At 35.6% G+C, this 25,834-nt stretch overlaps 1 protein-coding gene across 6 annotated transcripts in view; it reads right to left on the bottom strand.

Moving 5' to 3' along the window:
- LOC5574564 (zinc finger protein 236) overlaps positions 1-25,114 on the bottom strand; it is a 54,136-nt gene extending 29,022 nt beyond the window's left edge. For 2 of the 6 annotated variants that reach the window (XM_001661465.2, XM_021843317.1), the window contains exon 1: positions 24,438-25,113. In XM_001661465.2, the coding sequence (XP_001661515.2) occupies positions 24,438-24,467 (30 nt within the window). In that variant the 5' untranslated portion in view covers positions 24,468-25,113. Of the gene's footprint in view, positions 1-15,444; positions 15,721-24,106; positions 24,334-24,437 lie in introns of those variants that run through there. The other 4 variants (XM_001661466.2, XM_021843313.1, XM_021843319.1 and 1 more) reach the window with 3 other exon arrangements.
- Positions 25,115-25,834: the final 720 nt, after the last annotated feature.

Genomic DNA, 25,834 nt, shown 5'->3' on the forward strand with positions numbered 1-25,834 from the left:
TTTCCTCCAAGATTTCCATGGATGGGGAAACCCCTACAAAACTTCGAGAGGAAGTTTTGGGGAAAAATTTGTAGGGATAATCAGAATTACATGAATAATCGATAAAGAATTTTCTGATGTGAAACCCTAAATGAAGTTTTGGAGACACAGACAATTTACTTGGGAAATCACTGAAGAAACTGCATACAAGAATCTCTTATCCAACTTATTTAGGAAAAGTTTCTAATAGATTTCGTTGAAAATTGTTTAGAGACATTCAGCGATCTTTTGTATGAAAGATTCGCGGAGATGGCCTTTGCTGTCAAAGTATGAGCCAAAGTATTATGCGTTATAGATGTTTTAATTATTGTCGTGTGAAGTAATGCAACCCAAACGTAACTATTTTGGTTAGAGCTGCTCTGCCTACGGAATTTTTGAATTCCTTTTTCTGAATTATTATTTTTTTTTTCTGCTGTTTATTACCTACTTTTGAAATGTGATTCAATACTGCCTATAACGTGTTGGGTCTACCTATCTCAACCGAAAACTAACTTTGAGGTGGATTTTCGTAGTTGGTACCTACTGAATTTCTGTGTTATAATTACTAGATGCCGAAGGCACAGAGGGGATTTGTGAGCTAGGGTGTTCCAGAAAAAATCAATGCCTGAAAAATCATTGTCGTTGAGGCGTTTGAGTGAAAAAAATGAATGAACAAATCTCGAAAACTTATTCATACAGACTCAAGTCAAAAAGTATGCAAACTTACTTTATCGATCCTACGTGTTTTGCAGACGAAATTCTACCCATTTTGCTCTGTACCAATTCGATTTTCACTTTTAGAACGTTTAATTTCTGGATTTACAAAACGACGAAAGTAAGATTTTCAACTTTCGCAACCTAACCACTACTTTCGCCGCCCCGCTGTATGGAGAGACAAAGTGACTTAACCACGAATCAAAACAAAACACTACTTGAGTCGATTTTACACTGGTAGAAAAACGTCGCAAGTAACTGAATAAAACGGCTCATAATTTTGTCATAAAAAATCTTGTGTGAAATAATAGGAACTCCACAGTTTCTGAACGCGAGCTCATTGTATGCAAAATTTAAGCAATGTACACGTCGAAAAAATGTTAAAAAAGTGGTTCATTTTAAACCAGTTTTAGAAGACAGGTTGTGATTCTTCTGAATTAATTATCTCAAAATCGTATGCAAGTTACTTACGTCGATTTGAAAAAGTAATCGAGAAATCTCGATTTTTCAAATCAACGTAAGTAACTTTCATACGGTTTTGAGCAAATTTATCAAGCAGAATCAAAACCTTTCTTCTAAAAACGATTTCGAAGGAATCCTCTTTAAAACATTTTTTGTTCTCCACAGATCTCTAAAAATTTGGGATTTTTTATTCTCTATTAATAATTCGATGACAAGAGGATACACTGTTTTGTTAAATTACTTATGACATTTTTGTACTAGTATAACATCGACTCAAGTAGTGTTTTGATTCGTGCTTACGTCGCTTTCTCTCTTCGTATAACGGAGTGGTGAAAGTAATGGTTAGGCTTCGAAAATTGTGTCAGATTTGTAAATCCAAAAATTAAACGTTTTATTTTTTATTTTTTTTTTGTATGGTATTCAGTTGGAGCTGCCTGACAGCTTAACTTGTCAAGGCTGAACCCTCGGTCTGGCTTTAGCCAAGTTTCCCCTCTACCAGGACCAATACTCAGACGGAATAGGCAATGGCGCCCACATGAACACTGTTTTTTATTAGTATTGTGACGTGGTAGTTTTTGAAAAGTACCCATATTCCCTTGCTTCTGAGAAAAGGAAGCATTATGAAAATCAGCAGCTCCATTAGAATTTGTTTGAAATAGTAGTGTAGAATTTGTTTGAAATAGTAGTGCATTACTAATACTGTCTAGTCGAAATGGTTTTGAATAATTTGTCATTCAAGAGCTATTCTGATTACTATTGTCTTTTACGTAAGATTAGAGTCTTAAATGTCAAGTGTCGTCAAGTCTTAACAAAATTAGGCTGTTTAGTAGTAGTTCTAGTTAATTTCATTTTTTGTTGTTAAAAGTATTTATTGGTCATTACGTTCATATATCCTTAAAGAAAAAAGTCGCTTTCCTTGTCTGTCCAACAATTTTTCGAAACTAGCAAGTGTACCCTAAAGATCGATCTCAGCGTCTTACTTTCCATAGTCATTTTTATAGTGAATATTGAAGAGTAAAGTTACCTTAGGCTTCTATTACAGTCTCCTACAAGATTCACTTTTCGGTGGCAAATGCAATGCTTCACAACGCCTACTTTCTACTTGTAAATTTTGCGAAAATGAAGCTGGAATTAGATTATTTATACCGCTGTTACAAAAGAGGTATTTCTTATTATGGCAATGTAAAAACCATAATAAAATAAGATTGTCGCCACTTATTTCTACTCAGTGAATCTACTAGTCATTTTCCTAAGAGTTCCTAAGTATTCCCTACGTCGTATGTGATAACGATGTATCTAGCTAGCTAATAGTAAGAGTGGCTACGGATCATTCTGGTTAGCAAAAGGCAAACTGAACGTCACCAATAGTATTAATGTCCACTTCGAATAGATTAATTATTTGAAATGGGCATCAATTCTATCAATGACGCAGAATGTCCGTTGGATCACATCCGAGATATTATTGCGTCTATGCCATATGAATTATGACGCGGCTTTAAGCAAAAAAAGCCAAAATGTGATACCACCAGTCACCACTACAGGTTACGCCTTTGGTTTCCATCATATGGGCTAATGGATTATGCCCTCCCATCGCGGCAAGGTCGCATAACCAAGGGGAGGGAAATCCAAAAATTAAACGTTTTAAAAGTAAAAACAAAAAAAGGTAAATGTAACGAAATGTGTAGAATTTGGTCTGCGGATCACAATGAATCGATATCTTCTTCTTCTTCTTCTTGGCATTGCGTTCCCACTGGGACCGAGCCGGCTTCTCAGCCCTCAGTGTTTTTATGAGCAATTCCACAGTTATTAACTGGGGGTTTTCTTTGCCAAAATTGTCGTTTTCGCTTTCTCATATCGTGTGGCAGGTACGATAATACTCTATGCCCAGGGAAGTCAAGAAAATTTCCAGTACAAAAAAGCACTTACTTTTGAACCATTCATGCAATTTTGGCCTACTTTTATGGAAATCCGAATATTGGCACAGAATTCTTGTAGGTCGAAAATAAGTGCTTTCCCCCTTCATTTTTTCGATTTATCTATTTATCAAGAACTTTGCCGTGAATTAGTATCAATCTCGTTTTAACAGGAGATGTTTAATACGTTGCATAAAATTATTATCCTTAGTTTATTCATAAACCTGTAACATCCACACTAGAATTATTTTACAGGAATATTACGTGAATTTCACCGTAACAGCTCAGTAAAATAAAACACCGTGATTCCGTCAAAATATTACGGATTGCGGTGAAATTTTACCGAAAATTGTAAAAAAAATACCGTATTCCGATAATTTATTTCATCGAACTTCTCAGGTGTTATGATTACGGTGAAATTCACGGATTCCTGTAAAATAATTTAAATGTGTCCTTTTTACACATAATATATTTAAGTAACATCGCTTTTGTTCCATGAAGTTTCCAAGATTTTTAATTATTTTATTTGAAGCAAATGTCATGTTTAGCATAAATCTTTCGATCTTTCATTCTATAGTTCATATTAGAATTAGTCGTCATGATTCTCAAAGAATTCTTGTAGAATTTTCAGAAAAAAAATATAAAAAAATCATTTTAAAGCTTTGTGGATTTCCCGGTAAAAAGCTTGTTGGAAATTCTGATAATCTCTGTAGAAATTACTGGATGTATCAGTGTTGGGATGTTGAAGGATTTTCTGGAGGAATTAATCTATGCATCCTTGGACAAATCACTCGAGGAATTTCAGGACGAATTCCATTTATTTTCATTTTGCAGTGTTTGGTGGGGCAATGAGAGCGCTAGTCAGTTCAAAACCGTGGACAGGGATAGGTAATGGACGTAACAGTCTGTGCGGACCACATGAATACCATCGGATAGGGAGGGTTGGGTATGGTATAGGGAATACGATTAATGCTGAAAAATGCAAATGTGTTCATAGTAAAAAAAAAACACATTTTGTTAAAACAAATATATATTTCACAACAAATTTCATGAGATCAAATATTTTATGTGGGTAATCATTAAGATATTTCTTTAATTAAGTGTGGTTTGACTAATTGAACCTTCATTCTCATAATGGAAATTAAAACCTATTTTATACAAAAATCGAGAAAAATATCTAAGTCCCAAAGTTAACACAACCAATCTTGCGTTCCGTTAATTAACAGTCACTAATGAGAAGTTTCAAAATAACGATTTTACAGCATAGCTGAGCCTTGTATAAACATAATTTGTGTCGAAATTGTTCAAAAGACATTTCAGTACCCCTGTTAGGTAAGAATAAGTCACTATCATACATACGCAATGCTCACCATGACTCTATGTCTAACATTTTTATATGTCTAGACTTAGTTGATGTGGCTTTCCTGATTGGTATTCTTTCACTCATTGATTGTTTTCAAAACTTTGTCAAGTATAAACATATTATGCTATTATATTTATTTCTACAGTGAAGCTACTTCATACCTATAGCTATTATTTTATACTAAGTAGTGCGGTGCTTTATAGTACCGTAAAATGGGGTAACATAAATAGTTTTTTTTTGAAGAAAACTTGAATATTTAAGCATGCTGTTTCAAAAAATTACAATTTATATTTTTAAAACAAGTGCTGACATCCTAGCTATTGATTGCAGATGATAGATTGAAAAAAGATGCATTTTGAATGGATATGTAATTTTTTATATAATCGTAATTCGGTTTTCTGTTTTGGGGTAACTATGATAATGGAGTATAAATCAAACAAAATTGAATGAATTAGTAAAATTTGTAGGGCATTGCATACCTCTAGGCGTTTGACGTTATATGGAAATTTCAGACTTAGATTACAAAAATGGTCCCAGTTTGTGCAAAAGCTTTTCGTTAAGAGATTTGGGACCATATTCAAGCTCTATGATGAGTAGGCTGCCAAAGATAAGTGACCAACTATTCAAAACTACATCAAACAGTGATCGTAGAACAGATTGTTTGTAAGCGTTTCGAAAATGCTAAAATCGTATCAATTTTTAATATTCGTATATAAAGCCTCAAATGTTCTCGAATCAAATGAAAACAGCTCTTACATAAAGTGTCATACTATTATTCTTTAGTTTTGCTTTACCGATTAACAGAAATTATGATATTTAGTTTAGTATGTGGTGGGTAACGCACTATTAAAGTTACTTAATAGTACTAGAACACTATATGAGATCATTATCATAATCATAGAACAGCTTTTTGCTCTATTATTTCAGGTAGAAGCTATTATTCTCTCTTAGAATTACTCGATCAGAAGATAAACAAATCTGATTATTGTAATAAAAACATTGCCATTGCTTCAAAGATTCATGCAACCTCTAATCAACACCACATAATACAACGATCAAATTCTAACATCATCGCTCCCTGAAAAATATAATTCCAAGCCCAGGGAAATCACTCGATGAACGACAACGAATTCCTGGGAGAATTGTTAGAGGAATTTCTGGAGGGGTCCCATAATGTATTCCTCTACAGAATCTTTGAGCCTTTCCTCTGGAAGGAATCTTTGAAGCTTCAAAAATCCACATCGAAATAAAAATAATATTTACTATTACGGTATCGAGAGTAGTTTGCAAAATCACTGCAATGGATAGCTTTTTCTTGATGTCGCTCTTCTTGGTAAGCCAAAATCGTTGACATGACGCAATATCTTATCACATTCGCGAAAATGAAAAAAGCGATGATAGGATTGAAAATGAGCTGAACGCATCACGAGTGATAAGTGTGCGATTGTCGCACATGGAGCTGCACTGCAACAAGAAAACTAAAACTAGAAAAGCGGTCGAAAATTGGCAACCGTCGCGCTAAAATAATTACTCGGTTTCCGTTGTTTTCTGCAAGCTTTTCGATAACAAGTGAAGACCTAAGTAGGTAGAGGCAGCAGTTGTTGAACTCTATTCGCTCTCTCTCTTGGTCTCAGCGGAAGGCGGCGTAAAAATGCAGCAAATAGGTAGCTAGTCACAACAGAAAATTATTGCCGTTGCGTTTGTTGTTCCGAGCGCGATTGGAAAGACTGGTTTATTACTTTACTAGTCACGAATAAACACCAACCGCTTGGATACGAAACTCGCACACAACTGAATATCGCCAATACGACTGAACATCCAGAAGTTAATGTGTGTTGGGAGAGAGCCGCAAGTTGAAAATGCTACTTAAAAGCCTGCCATGTGTTCACATGTTTACTCTCTCTCATGCAGTGATGCTTGATTTAGGGAATAGGCTGCTGGTACGGTATGGTAGTGGTTGAAATTTGCTGAATGTTAACTATAATGTATGCTGACAACAGTAATGTATTACCACTTTAGGCACTTCGGGCAAAATAAGCTGCTGCTTGTATTGAATGTTCTCCGGTTGGGGTAAATTCTGCAGACAGTCACATCAGACAGAACATCTCGATGTTCTACATCTAGATATCTCTCCATATCTCAATGATTTTTTTCGGTCCCTTCAACCTACATAGGGGAATGTGGGGCAAGATGAGCACCCGGGGCAAGATGGGCACCCCTAGTTTGTGTCGTTCCTCCCGATTTTTTTCAATAAATTATTTGGGGTTCTGATGAATATCATTAAATTGATATGATGGCCATAAATTTCAGCTAAAAAATCAACAGCACAACGTAAATATTGTCAAAAATACAAAGAAGTCCAAAAATTTACTTTTTCATATAAGATTTGTTCATTTAAAAGTGATATTTTTCTTGCGTAAACCATTTGATTCATACGTTTTTAACCGTATAGCTATAGAATAATCTTCTGTAGATAATTAGGAGCAAAACTTTTATCAAATTTAAAAAATATTTCAGTTGTTTTGATTATATTAATCAATTTACACCCTTGGGGCAAGATGAGCACCATGTTCAAAATTAAGTAAAACTGTGAAATTATAGAACCACATTTAGCTGTGGGCTTGACTTACGGTATCCTCTTTGCACAAAACATTTTTTCTAAAAATATATAAACAAGCAACAAATTTAATCGATTTTTAAGTAAAATCTTAGCAATCTATGAAAAGTTATTTATTTTTTCATAAAAGTTTTAAAAACTAAGCTAGTTGAAGATAAATACTATCAAACATTAGAGATAATATCTTGGAATATTGCCAGCATTGAAAATTAATAGTTTTCTTTAGTAAATTGCATCTTTTTATGGGGGTGCCCATCTTGCCCCGCAGTTATTTTGACCGATGATAAAAAAGCTATTTTTTAACGTATTATTTGGAAAACTATTTATCACTTTTTAAAACTTTTAATGGTTGGAGGTCAAAGTAATAATGTAAAAGATAAGGATGGTTACCAATTTTACTAAAATAAGAACGTTTAAGTAGGCTTAAGTCGCGCTTATCCTTAGGGTGCTCATCTTGCCCCGCCTCACCCTACATTTTCACTCTGCATATCTCGATATCCTCCTTATTTCGATATCTCCCTGTCTCGATATGATTTTCGTTCCCGATTTTTTCTCCGTGTGTCGCGATATGCCCATTATCAATTGTTACTAGACTAGATTTAAGGAATTCAAAACAAGTTGCGAACACGAAATGACGTCTGTTTGTTTTTTATTTTCCTAGTAACGGAGTGATTTTCATTCTAGTATTCATCAAAAATGTGTTCTATGTCTCGATCTTTCCCTATCTCGATGGCCCCTGCGATATCGAGATGTGGAGAGTCGACTGTAGATATACGCTCGATTAAATGGCTTACCGAGTTCCAAATTGCTTGTACCTTGTACCATTCGCTGGAGTAGGATAGATTCAGATTCTAGTCTAAGTGTTGGAGTGATTCTTTATTGTGAACTTAAGAGACTTTATGCTTAAAAAAACGGTCAAAAAGAGAACAGAAACCAAGCAAATAACAATAATGCAAACATGAATAAAAAACTAAGGTTTTTATAAAAAAAAACATTCTTATTTTTAAGAAAAATATAGGTTTTTTTTGGGATTTACTGCTTGCGTGCATTTTTTTCAAGATTTTTACTAGGAATTCCATTAGAAACTATTGCAGGCATTTGCCCAAAGAATTCGTTTATTGATTCTTATTGAACGGTCTTCTTAAAAAATCCTTTGTGATACACCATCAAAAACAAAAACCAGATATTACTCTAGCGACTCCTCAATGAATATTGTCAGGAATTCCCTCAAAGATTGTATTGGAAATTTATCAAGAAAATCTTGTAGCTTATCCAGTGATTTTTCAATCGTTTTTGCTCCGATGTCGTACAAGATTTTTGTCTAGGCCATTTAGAAGAACTCAAGTAATAATTTCCCCAGAGATGCCACCACTGGTTTCTACAAATTACATGCAGAATAGTGATTCAGTTTATCTTAAAATTTCTCAAAAGATATCTGAAGAAATTACTCTCATGATTTCTTCAGAAAGTTCCAGTCAGATTTCCCAAAAAAGTTCTAATAACACAGCGTAACAAAAATGGAACGTTTGCGTGTCTCGAAGATCAAATTATGAGTCTCTAGTAGATTTGGGTTTTCTGAATATGATTCCGTTCTCAGAAAGGTCGCAATACGTCAAAATGTTTAGCTACTGGCCGCTAAAGTTGTATAAAACATTGGTTTCATTCATGCTTACATGAAATTTAAAGTATGATGTATCAAACTTTTCTGTGATCTAATCAACCAAGCATGCAAAATAAGACTCCAACTTTCATTTCTGATATAACTTGGTTCAAATAACACGGTTGAATTTAGATCAAATCGATTTTTCAACATGTTTGCACTGCCCATAACTGCATATTTGTCACATTTGACATTTTTGACGATTTCGAGTTAATACCGTGGAACGTCATCAAATCATCAATACTTTCGAATAACCTAATAAAATCTGTGAGATTGTTTTAGAAAGTTCGGAAAAAATACCAAATTGATTTGTCACATTGCTACATATAACCGCATAACAGTCACATTGAGATTATACATGGGTCTCGTAATGTTGTGCAAAAAAAATATCTATCAGAATTATTTTCTGACTATTCACCCAATATGCGAGATGAGCTGTACGAAATTTCAGCTTCATATAAGCATTGTTGAGTTCTCAATTTTTTTTTTTGAAATTTTGGGGCCTTCCCATACTGACGAAAAATTCACACTTGGTACTCCATTTACTCAGTGTCTACTTTCGTCGAATGTTATGCAGTTATGGGCAGTGCATTCTCTATATAAATTTCTTAGTTTCTCTTATATGGCAAAATACAATACTTTTCTAAGCCCTCAAAAATAACTTTTAAGCATCGAAAGTATTATAAACTTTGTTGATAAGTATTGGTATACACATGAAGTTTGAATTTTGTGGAAAATCAGGCAAATATAAATAGTCAAATTTTGCATTGTCAACAGTAAGTATCTCAAAAACTAGACGTGTTATTATGTTTTTGAAAACGATAATGGATTGAGCCATCCCTAATAAAGTAAATAGCGGTATTTTGGAGTTTGAGACAAAAACGTGTGTATATCTCCAGAAAATTGTCAAGGGCGTTTTTTTATAATATTATTAAAAGAAATCCGAAAAATATCGATAAAACAGATCCTACAGTAATTTTCTATGAAACTTCTGTAGAAATGAACACTTGCAAGGATCTCTGAAAATTTCCTAACTTTTGAGGAAGTCTTGGAGCTTTTTTTTAGAAGTTGTAAACAATTGTAAAACCTTCAATGCATTATCGCATTATACTATGGAATAAATCCTTGAGGATTTTATTGGAAGAACTCCTGTAGGAATCTTTGGAATCTGTTAGAATAACAGTATAACAGGTATTCGTTTGCAAAGCTGCCTGTGCGTCTAGCACTACGGTTAAGCTAGCTTCCCTAAAATAAAGGCAAACATCACATTCTGACGTAACACTCTGTACTGTTTTGATTTTGCATGAGATTTTTGTTTGTGCTGGCATTGTTGTTGGTTCATTCACATATTTTGTACCGCCAGGAATTCCTGGAGGAACAAATCCTGAAAGAATCTCTGAGAGAATTCTTAAAGGAATCTCTGGAGAAATCTTTTGCAATTCCTAAAAAAACAATAAAAAAAATCTGTGGGATTCTTAAAGAGATCCCTGTTAGAATTCCTGAAGAAAAATCGGGAAAGTTTTTGAGGAAATCCGCGGAGGAAAATCTGAAATATCCTTGGGGGAATTCTTGAAGAATCTATGGGAGAGTTGTTGATATTAATAAAGATAAAAATATAGGGTTTTTTTTTAAAAGAAATCCTAGGGGAATCCCCGAAAAGTTTCTTGGGGACTTTGATATCTTCTTTTCATTCGTTCTTAGACTTATCTTAAAACAAAAGTAATTTCAGGAAAAATTAGGTTGTTCATCAAATTCCTAAATCTCCTCGGAACAAGCAAGCAAATTTAAGCTAGGCTCAAATACCGTTTTGATTCATATTATGGACACTTAAGGCCTCAGTGAAGTATAACTCGTGTGAAATGTCTCCCATTCAAAGTAGAGTGTTCGGAATTTGAAGCTGTCCTTAATATGAATCAAAACGTTAACACTTTCTTATACTCTACAAAATGGGTTTGGACTCAAGAAACGAGTCGATTAAATCTGATCTTTCGCTTCCTTCATTCCTTCAGTGCCCATGTACCCAGAATAGGTTTACTGTACCATATACAATGTTCTATGTTAAATATTGATCATCTAAAGCAGGGCTTGCTAACCGGTGGCTCGCGAACCACTACTCGAGCAGGAACAAATAGGATTACCAATATATTTTGGACCTCTATATATTTTGGACCCCCTGGGCCATTTTCCTGCAAATTCCCCAGTTTAAATCGAAAGACCAACTCAATTCGCATGCCATTTGGAAAGATAGGGCTGTTTCACACTTGCATCAACCGTTTGTACAAAGAAAATGTGTTTATTTTATCTAAAAATAATTAAATAAAATCGGTTCATCCATGCAACCGTTACAACACGTTACACACAGAAATCGAATCCGTCAGATTTTTTTCAAATGTAAACAATAACTTTTTTCTATTTTCTGGACCAAAAGCGTAGAATTTCTTCGGTTTTCCATTGTCAATCGATTGATTAGACTATGGGCGAGCATATTATACAGTCAGTGTCATGGAATTTGTCGCAACACGATAAATAATGCCGGGGGTCCAAAATATATACTTTGAGGGTCCAAAATGTAGTGGTGTGTCCAAAATAATGAATAACAGTGCTTCACAATTCAATTATTTTCGACGTTTTTTTGTATCCTACATGACCGTTTGGGAGTTTTTATCTCGTAGAGGAAGTTTTTCTCTACATTTTGACATGTTCTTTAACTTGGTTACGCTGTGCAATTAAATAATTGGGACAAGAAACTAAAATCACTTCCTTAGAGGGTCCAAAATACGACCGTTATCCTAACTCCCCAATAACTTATGCATACCATATTTTGGTATCATACCAAAATTAGATATTGTTCAGTTGTCAATACCTCAATTTGGGATTGGTATTGAAAAAAATCTTTAAAACAATTAAAAATACTTCATTGAGGTATTAAACAGCTATTGAGGTCTGCTGGAGGTATTGAACGACTATTGAAAAATTTCACTTTTATATGAAAATCCATCAAGTATTATTGAGGTATTACAATACCTGATCTAGTTATCAGTTTGGTGTTCGTAGAATATTCTTGAGATATTATTTGAGGTATTTTACCTCTTATGCAGGGCTCATTCATACCTCATTCAGGTTGTAAGTATTGGAAATTATCTCAAAAAAATCGGGGCCAAAATCGTCGATAGAACCATTGAAAATAGTATCGTTTTTCTTAGTTGATGAATAAATGTGAGAAGCTCTTACCTTGCTTGTTTTGCGAGAGGGCAATATAAGTGGATTAAGATTATTGATCTTTAAAATATTTTCAATAAATATCTTCTGGAAGCTTCTGGGTTGTTTAGTTTTGTTCTGTTCTTCATGGAAGTTTGGTCAGACATATCGTTAGAAATTCGACAGCAAAATTATGACCATATTCGCCATATTCTATGGGATTACCAATATAAATTGGACTGTTATTCGAGTATGGGGAGATTCGCTTTCATTTCAAAAATATAGATGCAAATATAGAGCTCAATAAAATACTTCATTGAAAAAAAAAATGTTGCCTTTTGTTTTCAAACTTGGTAATGATACCGTCGATGGGGGTGACAATGGGTCTAGGGGGTGAGATTGGGTCAAAACGGAAAAATATGTTTTATGAAAAATTTCAGCTAATAATGCTGATATTACTTAAATTAATAATGCATATGTTAGAGTACATATTATTACACAAAATTAATCGCAATATACATTATTAGAAATAGTAGTTTTTGTTTAATATATCAACAAACTTGTATGTTGAAACTGGAGAAAATTTACAACATTAAATTTCTCCTCTGCAAAGTATCACGCATGTACTTTAACCTCTACTGTTGTAATAGTAGAAGGTTCCAAGTCTTTTCCATACACTTCACTCGTATTATCTGGAATCTTTTGAAATTTTCAACAAAAATATCAATTTTTTCGGTACGGTGTCTAAAACATTGAAAATGGGGGTGAGATTGGGTCATGCAAGAACGATTGTGAATGGAATCACAAGTCTACATTTTTGTCGTTTTACGGTGCCGTGTGTACTCTTCCATCATTAAGATGTGAGTATTCCTTCTAAATACAACATCGTTGAACCATCCAACAAGTCTGCTTGAGGATTTCGTGCATTGAATAACAATGCAACGCATTTTGACAACTTCTCAAACCAGCAACTGTTTTTCAAGCGCTGCAACATCGTAAAATTTTATCAATTTTTTTCATATGTTATTATTTATTAGTATTTTTATATTATAGAAACATCTCACGGAAGTACAAATGAGTTGGATCGATGAAATACCGGGATTATGACGTTAACAACTGCCTGAAATCTTTTGATCGTGGAATATCGCACCTAAATTTAACTATTTCCGAAGGTTTAATATAATCACTGTTTCAGTACACTTTTGGCGAAACTGAAAAGGCTTCATGGCAATGGGGATGAGACTTGGAATTAATTTGAAGGAAAAAACAAGAAAATTTATGTAAATTTGACGATAAATGCTGGGTTTACATATTTTTTTCCTCATAGCGTCAATTTTTTGGTATATTCGTACTTTTAAGTGGGTTTATCACGGTGGCGACTCGTAACCTCACTTTCTACCTGTTCTACGACTTTAATAATGACTATTTCGGCAAATTTATGTTATAAATCCTAAAATTAATTATTGAAATCGTCCTTTCTAACAAATCTCTATTCATTACATGCAAATTTGTTGCTGAAATTCAAGGATTTCTTTTCGTGGAACAGGTAGATTTGAGGTTAGGGAATCGCCACTGGTTTATCATACTTGTGAAACACCTTAGATGTCTTTTCGTCTTGTTTGCATCGTATTTCATCAATATTTTTCAGCTGTGAATGGTTTTGCAATCATATTCTCAAAAACAAAGTATTTTAATAAAAGTGACCCAATGTCACCCCCTCTATGGGGTGAGATTGGGTCATTTTCCGTTCACTTGTAGTGCCGTAGTGAATAAATATTTTTCTTTTTTTTTTTAGACAGTTGTTAATGTACCATCAAAGTACATACACACCAAATTTGAAGTTTATTGGAGTTAAATTGCGATAGTTATTCAATAAATAATTCGTACATATCCCTTTTTGACCCATTCTCACCCCCAACGACGGTACCAAAAAAGCCGAAATACCAGGAAATTCCTTACATATTTCGGCTTAATTCTTGATAGATTTTACTAGCTGAAGAGATCATCGAAACATTTCGTGAAAGTTGTTTTGCGTAAAAAAATTCCATTTCAATTCCATCAAATTTCCGACTGATAGGGTGTTTTATGTATTTTGGACAGAGCGTTACGCGTATATAATTTGGCCACCTCTAATGGCCAAATTATATACGCGTAACGCTCTGTCCAAAATACTTTGATCATCCTTTCTGTAGTGTTGATCAATGGAAGATATCACAGAAAATCCTGATGGATAACTGACAAGGGGCGGTCCATTAATTACGTAAGGCATTCTTGGGATTTTTCAGCCCCCCTCCCCCATGGTAAGATTTTTTGTATGAACATTAAAAATAAATTGTATGGAGCGTAAGAAATCCCAACCCCCCTCCTTCCATAATCCCTTATGTAACTAATGGACGATCCCTAAGGTTTTTTAAAAGTCAGTGAATAATACCTTTTCGAGGTGCGTTACAGGGTAAGATCTACCATAGTGTAATCTTGTTGTAACTGTACACCACAAAAGATCAAATAAAATTGGTCGCAGTGGTTTATCCCGAACAGAAACAGTAATAAACACCTTTTAAGCTGCCCATTAACAAGTTTCTGAACATATTCAAAATAGCTTGCAGAAGTGATGTTTGGTGGATGTCCAACCTGTCTTAAATTTTCTGATAAAATTGCTTGCGGGAGTATTTAGTGGCAGCTTCTCAATTACCTGATTTTGTCAAATTTTGGCAATACTGTTTTCAGTAGTGGATAATTAGATGTTTGTTGGGCCCTGGCAAGATTCTTAGTGGACTACAAGATCTGTACACTGATCTGATAATCTTATCAGAATTCAACAGATTTGATTTTTGGGTTTGATTGCCAAGGATATTGGTTAATTTATAATGAGATCTTTGGTAGCCTTCCATTTCAAGAACACATGTCTTCAGGGATCAACAAAATGTGGGAGTCAAGTCGCATCCTCAAAAATGTTAGGAACCACTGATCTAAAATTTAGCATAACACAACAAACAGTTCTGTTTGCTTAAACTTATGTCTAGAAAGTTTAAATTTTGCACCGCAAATGCACGGAGTAAATTTACTTGAGCATTATTTTTATGAGGGATCCACGTTGAGCTGCGACAACAGAAGGAATATGATATGAGAGATTACTTACCAGTTTTTGGCAAAGAATTGCTGTAATACCAGGCTAGGAAAGTTCAAATCATAAAATATGATGCCAATTTTGTTATCCTTCCTAGCTTCTATCAATCCAAGTCCAAATCAGCACATCTTATCCAAAGGCATTTAAACACATTAAACGGACAAGGCTTAGTATAGAATTCAGTGTAGTGAATCGTGGGAAAATTGGAAAGCAGCAACCTTGACGGGAGCCATTTTAGCGGGAGCGTTTTGTGCATACGTTTTTACTTCACTTGAGCGGCATTTAGTACACTTTTTTTTATTGAAGATATCGTTCCATTAATCACACATACACACTTCGTCAATTGAACTCGATGTGAAACGATATGTTTACCTCGCATGAAAAACAAAGAAATGCAGCTAATCCATAACAGCTTTCATTCAGTCGCAATTAGAAAAATCACCGGCAACACTATATTCACACGAATATTGGCGGGAAAATTATTTTCACGAGAACTTACTGTCACTACAAGCGAATGAATATTATCGCAATATTCCGCGGTCGGTGTCTGCGAAGACGCGGCTATCACTTTTGAACGCAATTCGTAGCATAAATCCACGCCGTAGTTGTTGATTGTCTTCTTCGTCGTATTTCTCATTCACACTAAAGTCCAGTCCAGCCAGACACCCGCCCTATACGACAGTTATAAATACGATGTAGCATAGAGGTAGTTTTGCGGTGGTCCAAGCCGCTGACTACGCACACAACCCAACTCCATATGTATACGGATAGAGAGTAAACCTTATCAGTGTGCGTGTGCAAGGAATAGAATGCAGAGGATTCTGCTACCAGCAAGCGGTTGATAAATATTCGCATCTGTATGCGTGAGAAGAAAATTAAAACAACACGTGTTGCCAGTATTGCGGCTTGCTCTGTGTTACACCAACATAAACGTTCTTCACTATCGCAAAGCGCATAATTTAGGCATGATCTAGATAAAGGGCGTACATCTAGCGTAACATTTGAAAAGGGCCTAACTGCAAAATGTAAACAAACTTGATTATTCATTATTCGTATCATTTTTTACGTAAATTATTCCTACATACTCTTACGGGCATGCAAAATGCATTATTAATGGTAATTTTATTCAAACTTAAAAGGGCCTATCTGAAAATGATAAAACTAAGAGGGCCTAACCGGTCATAAAAGGGCCTAACTGAAAATTTCCATCAAAATCAGATTGGCTCTTCCGTGCATTTTTAATTTTGCTCCATATTTTTCAATATTTAGCCCTTGTATAGTGATCAGCATAACGTAAAAATTGAGAAATGCTCGATTGAAGATTCTGTAACATATTGATTGTTACTATTTTAAACTCATTGCTATCTAATAGTTATAAACTTTTGTTCGACACTCATAGTCTATTACTGGGCCACGTAACGTTTTAAATCTAACATAACATTAAAACTAGTAAAAAATGTTGAATTCAAACATCATCGGCAGATAGGCCCTTTTACGAGTCTTCAAACCAGTTAGGCCCTTTCAATTAGGCCCTTTAATTGACCATGGTTTCAGTTAGGCCCCTCCAGTTAGGCCCTTTTATTTAACATAGTTCCAGTTAGGCCCTTTTGGAATTTGTTAATTTTATTGATTATTGAATAGATTTTCAAAGTTTTAGAACAAAATCAATCGATTATGTGAGAAAATCAACATTGAATATTGAAAATTCTTTATTGAAGATTCTGTTTTATATTGATTATTCATATTTCAAACCCTTTCTCCTATTTACTAGTTTTATACTTGTGTTCGACACTCAAAATAGTCTACTAGGTATCCCATAACGTTTTAAATCTTAAATAACAAAACAACTCGTGAAAATGGTTGAATTCAAACATCATCAGCAGATAGGCCCTTTTACGAGTCTGCAAACCAGTTAGGCCCTTTCAGTTAGGCCCTTTGATTGAACATGGTTTCAGTTAGGCCCCTCCAGTTAGGCCTTTTTATTAAACTTAGTTCCAGTTAGGCCCTTTTGTAATTTGTTAATTTTATTGATTATTGAAGTGATTTTCAAAGTTTTAGATCAAAATCAATCGATTACCTATGTGAGAAAATCAACATTGATTAATAAAAATTCTTTATTGAAGATTCAGTACTATTTTGATTCCTATTTCAAGCCCATTCTCTTTTTTACTAGTTTTATCATAATCTTAATGCGAAGTTAGTTGAAAAACTGATTTTTTATCCTGAAAAAAAAAAATCATTTACATTAAAAATTTTGAATAATTTTTATTTGTTAATTTTTATTTGTTGCCTCTAGTTGTGGATCGAGTTCCAAAAGTCGCGATTTTCACAAAAACAAATTCGTTTGTTTTTGTAACAGCCCTGCAAGAATTCTTCTTATACTTCTTCTTGGCATTACGTCCTCACTGGGACAGAGCCTGCTTCTAAGCTTTGTGTTCAATGAGTACTTCCACAGTTATAAACTGAGAGCTTTCTTTGACAAGTTGCCATTTTCGCATTCATATATCGTGTGACAAGTACGAAGGTACTCTATATTCAGGAAAGTAAAGGAAATTTCCATTACGAAAAATTACCTGGACCGACCGGGAATGGTACTCAGATACCTTCAGAATAGCTTTGCTTTGTAGCCGCGGACTTAAACTGCTCGGCTAAGGAAGGCCCTCAAGTATAAAACAAGTAAAAAAGTGAATTTGTTTGAAATAGATGTAATCAATATGGTACTGAACCTTCAACCGAGAATATCCAACATTTAGCTATTACATTGTTTTTCTCTCGCTTTATTTTATTTAAAAACTATGAAAATCACTTCAATAAGCAATAAAATCAACAAATTCCAAAAGGGCCTAACTGGAACTATGTTTAATAAAAGGGCCTAACTGGAGGGGCCTAACTGAAACCATGTCCAATCGAAGGGCCTAACTGAAAGGGCCTAACTGGTTTGAAGATTCATTGAAGGGCCTAACTGCTGATGATATTTGAATGCAACCATTTTCACGAGTCGTTATGCTATTTGAGATTACTAACGTTCTGGGCCACGTAATAAACCATAATGAGTGTCTAACACAAGTATAAAACTAGTAAAAATAAGTGAATGGGTTTGAAATATCAATAATCAATATGTTGCTGATTTTGTATAGAATAGTTTCCAATATTTAGCTTGTATGGTATAGTGTTGTTTTCTCACATAATCATTAAATGTTGTCTAAGAATTATGCAAATCACTTCAATAATCAATAAAATTAGCAAATTCAAAAAGGGCCTAACTGGTTTAAAAATTCGTTAAAGGGCCTATCTGCGGATGATGTTTTAATTGAACTATTTTTACAAGTTGTTGTGCTATTTCAAATTCAAATCGTTGTGAGCCACGTAATGGACCATTATAAGTGTCGAACACAAGGGGTTATCCGAAAATGACGTCCATCAATTGGGGCCTTCTCCAATGGGGGGATGTACGAAAATGTGACAGTGCATGGATTGGGTATTAGAAAAAGCGTGACAGAGGTGGTAGAAGGGTTCTAGAAATCCCGAAAAACGATGGACGTCATTTTTGGATCTTCCCCAAGTATGAAACTAGTAAAAATCGAATGGGTTTGAAATAGGAATAATCAATATGGTACTGAATCTTCAACCGAAAATTTCCAATATTTAGCTATTATATAGTGTTCACATAATCGCTAAATTTTGTTCAAGATTTATGCAAACCAATTCAAAAATCAATAAAATTAGCAAATTATAAAAGGGCCTAACTGAAACCATGTTCAATCAAAGGGCCTAACTGAAAGGGCCTAACTGGTTTGAAGATTCATAATAGGGCCTATCTGCCGATGATGTTTGAATTCAACAATTTTGACGAGTTGTTGTGTTATTTGAGATTAGAAACATAATGGGCCACGCAACAGACTTTAATGGGTGTCGAACACAGGTATGAAACTAGTAAAAATGCGAATGGGTTTAAAATAGGAATTATAAATATGGTGCGGAATCTTCAATTGAGAATTTCTCAATGTTTACGTTTTGCAGATAGGCCCTTTTCAAATGTTACGCTAGACATGACCGATTTCTCTTCATTGATCTTGTCTACTGTGAATAAAGGTGATAGGATGAAATTTTGACAGTATACTGGTACACATATCTATTTTTTAGAAGTGGACAGAAAAACTCGGGGATATCCCTGAGGCCGAAGTTATTCCGGTGGGTTACTGGGTTAAGTCGGGTAAAGGGCGATTTTTTGGGACATGCCAAGTTATCTTTATTCATTTGAAATGCCAATCATTTTAGGGGCCCAGATAGCCGTAGCGGTAAACGCGCAGCTATTCAGCAAGACCAAGCTGAGGGTCGTGGGTTCGAATCCCACAGGTCGAGGATTTTTTCGGTTGGAAATTTTCTCGACTTCCCAGGGCGTAGAGTATCTTCGTATCTGCCACACGATATACGCATGCAAAAATGGTCATTGGCACAGTAAGCTCTCAGTTAATAACTGTGGAAGTGCTCATAAGAACAGCTGAGAAGCAGGCTCTGTCCCAGTGGGGACGTAATGCCAGAAAGAAGAAGAAGCCAATCATTTTGATTTGCATAAATTATTAAGATCTGATATTCAACACTATAAATCTCGCATGATCTGGGATAACGCCCCAAAAGCCAATGGTAACTACGTATGTAGCTCGTTGTTTCTGAGCAACTGAATGAAAAAGCATCCAAACCAACACCACTGGCATGTCGAGAATGATCCTTTCTTCACTATAACGTTGTTAAATAACGTGTAAATCCATTCAACTGTTCAAAAACAACGAGCTACTCACGTGGTTAGCAATGGCTTTTAGGGCGAGATCATAAGTTATGCAAGAAATGAATAGTTTTGTAGCGTTTAGAATGCACCGGATATAGCATTGTATTTGCCACCGAAAAGTGAATCTTGTAGGAGACTATAGCGTGCACCCCCGCTAATTTGAACGGTACCTCATGCAAACCATCGGGGTCCACTTTTAATGTGAACATCTAGTCACCCTAGAAACGTGTTTCTGGTTACCTCTTTCACTGTTTTGTTTTGATTCTGCGTTCCGTTCCACGGCGTTCTATCTCACTTCGCTCCGTTCCATGAGCTAAATGATGTTTGAACCATTTTTAATCTGAACGACGTGCAAATTAGCGGGGTACAGATTAAAAAGTGTTCAGATTAAATGTGGTCAAACCAACGGGGGTACCCGGTAATATATGTTAAAGTAACTTTACTCTTAATCATTTACTATATTAATGACTTAGGAAAGTAAGACGCTGAGATTGATCATCATATGGAAGTTTCGAGAACTTGATCAGACAAGGAAAGTGACTCACTTTTGCAGGACATTCGAATATATTGATTTTTAATTTCCTCTATTTTAACGGATCAACGTTAAGCAACGTGTCTGCCTTCTCCAGACCAACGCCTCAACAGGTCGTTGTGTGTTAAGTCAGAGTGTCCATTCAGAAACAGTTTTTCAATTCCCGGATGCCCAAAATATATAATTATAAAAAAAAAACGAATAACAAATTGATCCAGCGACTTGTGGGACCAGAAAGGTTTGAAATTCGAAAGATTTAAAATATTTGTTGCAATATCTAAAAGGCCAACCACCCCCTAGAATTCGAAAGAAGTTCAGAGATTTTGAAATTACATGAACAAATTACAGCTCTGTGTATTTTTACAAAATCCGTAAATCAAAACTTGGCCTATATTTCCACAAAAGCGCAAAGTTCAAAAGCCAACGTTCTAAAAATGCCTTCGGAATTATGCGCAAGACATGATGGCTCATGCCTGGTTTCTGCAGAAGTTCTTGATCTGATGGAACTCATGTTGGATCCATGGAGAATAGAATAGAAACGATATCTCCGAATACATGTTGTTGTTCTCCTATATAGTTGACTGGCACCATCAAGGAGCAAACTATCAAGAATTCAAAAACAAAACTTAGAAGAAATCTAACCAAGTGTAGTTAAATGACCTCCCTATATTTATTAATCCATCAAAGATCTTGCCATGAATTTATGAAAGAACTTATAAGAAATTTGTTGGGGATTATTGGAAGAATTTGCTGTATATTGCAGAGATCCGTACAAAATTTCGTCATGGGTCCAAAGGATTAGTCAAACTAGTAATCCAGACAAGACTTCCTCAAGAATCATCATCAATAGCCCAGGAAAATTTGTCCAGGATTTCAGTAGATTTCCAGAGAAATATGCAAAATATATTTTTTGGCTTAGCTTTTTCCAACTTCATGAATCTACTAAGAATTTCAAGCAATAACAACAAGGATCTCTTGTAGAATCCCCTAAAATCCTTTTTAGCAACCTACAATTAGTATTTTAGTCGCTAACTATTTCACCAAAAGTTAGTCATGATGCGAAGTTAGAATGATCGTCTGTCACGCACCTCATAGAAAAATGTTATAGTTTCACCCATAGAAATTGAAACAAACCGGTAGACTGATGCTTGAAATACATATTTTCCCACTGTGTTCTCCAAATTCCTGGGTATTTCTCGTCCGTTTCTGGTTCTAGCGTTCACTATGAACGAATAGTTTGAGTGTGATAGATTAAGGTGAAACTCCTTCGAATCCACTAATAACTGTATAAAAGTAGTGGTACATAAAAAATATTCTCCTATATGTTGGTAATAGTGAAATTATAATTGATAAGACGTTGTTGCCAGTAATCGCTACTTCAATTTGAGTCTTTTTTCCTTCGACTAAATAAGATTGCTTGATGTCGTACATAACCATCAACGTATCTGACAGCCCTGCAAGTGAGCAGCCGGCGTAAAATAAGAAAAATAAAAAAAGCGAAATGCTGTGATCAAGTGATTGTTTTTAGCACGGTTTGGTGAAAATTTAAGTTGTTTTCAACAGAAATCCACCAGTAATTGGTCTTTAATAAACAAGTAGTGAAAGTAAACTATGTTGGAGGTTCTACGTTTAGCGAAAGTGGTAAAATTCGGCGAAAAGTGTTCTTCGTTCGCAGGCGGATAAGTGTAAACTATTGTAGCAAAGTTAAACGTTTGTGTTGAAAATTAGCACGGTTCATGAAATTTCCACCAGCTACTAGTGTTAAAAATACGGAAATCGTAAGGCAATAGTGTTCTGATGTCTCGTTAGCAATTTGGGAGTGAACTTAGTGTAGGTAAGTGAAATATTTTGGGAAATAATGTGGACTTCCAGAAATGTGATTATATATGTGAGGAAGCCATTTTCACTGCCATGACAGGGATTCCTTCCTATATGTCCTTAAGAATGGAAGATATCTCGCGTAACAATTCTAAAGGCCCAATGAACAAATTGTAAACAAATCGGGTTTTGATACCATTCGATAGCATCTCACAACACCCACAAACTATGCAAACATTGTCAACATAATCATAAAACTAACCGTTATAAACTGGCCAATGACCGCTTTTTTTTCCAAATCATTCATTGGCCCCCTGCTCGAAACGGCCAATGATCGGTTCTCGCTCTATCGAGAGGGCCTACAATCGGAAAAAAAATCGCAAACTGTCATTGGCCTTAGCATGGGGAGAGGCCAATGATCGGTTCTCGCTCTATCGAGAGGGCCTACAATCGGAAAAAAATCGCAAACTGTCATTAGCCTTAGCATGGAGAGAGGCCAATGATTCTCTCTTGCTCATTCATTGAAAACCGAATAGGCCTAGCATTGGGCCAAGCACGCTAATAAAATTCAATATGGCCAATAAAAAAGGCCCATGCCTTGTTGAAAATCGAAAATGGGCCAGGCATTCAAACTCATCATTTTTTCCACATTTTTGTCAGTTTTCAGAATAAAATCGATTATAAGCGTGTAGTAATAGTAAATCGTCACTCAACGAGCAAGAAATCACATAAATTGCTTTCAATACTTAGAAATAGTAATAAAAAATGTGGTGAATAATATTCAAATCGAATTTTCTCGGAGTCAACGATCTGATTGGCCCTTTTGAATTGTTACGCAAGGTATAAGCAAGTGAGAGATATACAACTACAGAATACGAGGAAAGGGACGGGCCTGGGATTGAACCCATGTCCTTCTGCTTATGGAGCAGAAGCGGTAGCCATTACACCACCAACCCTGTCTAATATTTTTGGCCGCAATTTTATATGATAACGGCCCATAGTGATGTCCCCAGATAAATGTCAAGGACATTGTCAAGACATTATTCACTAAAACAAACCCAATCGTAATCCCAGATGAAACGTGTGTAGAACTTTTCGGTGAACTCTTGCTAGGGTCTCTAAAAACGCCTGAATTGCCGAAGAAGTTTTTGTAGATGAATTTGTGAGTTAATTATTGAACAAATTATCAGCTGAATCTTTGAATAAAATCCTGCAGGGTTTTATGGAGGCAATCCTTGAAAAGCATTCAACAGAATCTCTGATGAAACTTGTATAAGTAATAATCGAAACAACCGCTGGTGTGAAACATCAAATGAAAATTTGTAGAATGCATGGTGATTTTGCTTGAAAAATTACTCTACAATTTTTTGGAAGAACTGCAGGAGTGATTCGTGGATGAAACGTTGGGTAAAATTGTAGAGGGACTTTATGAACCACTGGTTGAATTTGTTGAGAAATTTCTACTAGAGTTTCTAATAGATGTACAGGAAAAATATATGGAACAATTTTGGAGCAAAACTGAAAAAATCGACGTAGGGATTCTTTTAAGGGGTTCCAGGAAAACCCCTTTAACGAATTTCTTCAAAAACTCTGAATAAACCCTTGGAGAACTTCTTAAAAGTCATTACTAAGAAAACTCACTGAAAGCATTTTGAAAAATTTTCAGGTTCCTGGTTAGATATTTCGAATCATTGCTAGTAGAAAAATAGTGACTTTACTCATTTTGGTTATAAATGAGACTCTTGATGTTTTAGAGACGCATTAAAAAATAGACCAAGTCTCAAAAAAGAAACCTGCTACCAGCCCTGCATATTTTTCTGCACAATATGATAGATTGCTGTCTTAACGTACTTATTTATTGTGAATCAACATTAACAAACAAAAAGTATATGACGAACCTAAAATAAACAACCTATGCAGCAAAACTGGCAACACTTCCCCGCATCGCATTCACTTTCCGATGTGTTCACAACCGCGAACCTACCCAGCTTACTGTGTGCGGACTGCGGAGGCCGAAGAACCGAAAAAAGTCACCGCTTACTATTCTCAATTCTCGCACACACATTCACCGCGCTGAGCTGAGCGCCACTTTTCTACTCTTTTTTTTTGCTTGCTTGCATGATCGAAAAGTGGGAAAAGAAAAAAAAAATCGCGAACGTGAGAGATCGATTTTCACCGCAATAAAATTGCAATTTCTAACTTTCCATATCAATATTCTACACACTATACCTTTCGTACGGGTTGCACTATTTTCTTCATATTAATCCTGCGCCAAAATTGCGCTGGTGAATGTTACGCTGCTCCTCCTTTTAATTCCGCCCAGCCCCGATATAGCTCATAGCCAAGCAGTACAGTTGCGTAGAGTTCCGTAAATTTGGCAGGGCAGGAAAAGAAAAATAACCAACGCACTTCCGAATGGCCGAATTTGGCCACCAAATGCCCAGGCCGCGGGGCTAATCCAAGCAGGCCGTCAAAATATGGGCTCCTTTGTTTGGCCGTCGGGGGTTTCGACGACGTTTTGGATTTCTGCAGATGTCAAAATTGTGTCACTTTCGAGGCGAACTGCGGAAAAACGTCGTTCCGCTACTTCAAAAACCGTACTCAAACATGGCCGCGCTGCCAGTCACTGACGGACGATTATGTATTCGTGTGTTTTGCACTGTTGTCACTCACGGCGCGGCGGAAAAAAGATCGAACTTCCGAAGATGGTCTTTTTTTTACGATTCACGAAAGGCCACCGGGCCGCGACCGGAGCAACGCGCCCAACGATGTTCGGTTCGGATTCCCGGCAGCTGCTGGAGCGGACAGCAGCTTCTGACACATAAAATTTTCTGTATTTACTGCCCTCTCTCGCTGAACTTCAATTCTGACACAAACGAACTGGCGGCCATGTTGCTCGGAGCTGCCAACATAACAGGGCTGAATGTTGAACGCCGAGAATGGCGAGAACGAGAGAGATGCACTTCCGCTCACCAACACACGTGAATTCGCGTGTTTGAATATGGTCCGCGTAGGGTACAGTGGTACACTGTTGACGTTGTGATGGTCGTTTTCATTAGTTGTTGATGTTTTAATAAATTATTTTCAATTATATGCACATCCATTAATAACCTAAGGGGTTATGTAATGTTTCTTACATGTCATACAAATTATTTATAATTTTTATACCATAAATCTTACCATGGGGGGATGGGGTAATCGTAGTAGTAGAAAATTTCCTCTTATGATAATTCAAATGGAGCTCGGAAAATGAAATGTAATATGTTGTTTTAAAATGTTAATAAATGTTTAATTTAGTTCTACCGAATTAGGGCGATAGTGTTGCTTAACACATAATACCTAGAGATTAGAAATGTAAGTTATGTCTGGAATGATACTAATAATAAATTGACCAGATATATTTTACTCCAATGCGGGACAACATATTAGAGCAACAACAGCCCTTGTACGTACAGATCACTCATCTATGTAGTTGAAAAATGCAGTAAAGCCAAAGCTTTTGAAACAGAAGCACAGAAACTGTTTTCAAGTGATTTGTAGTTCCAATATTTCCCATAAAGTTACAAACTCAACTCATTAATACTTACGGTGACCATTAGTGCTAGTAATTTAGGTTGACGATATTT

Source organism: Aedes aegypti, chromosome 2 (assembly GCF_002204515.2).
Source record: "Aedes aegypti strain LVP_AGWG chromosome 2, AaegL5.0 Primary Assembly, whole genome shotgun sequence".
Lineage (NCBI taxonomy): Eukaryota > Metazoa > Arthropoda > Insecta > Diptera > Culicidae > Aedes > Aedes aegypti.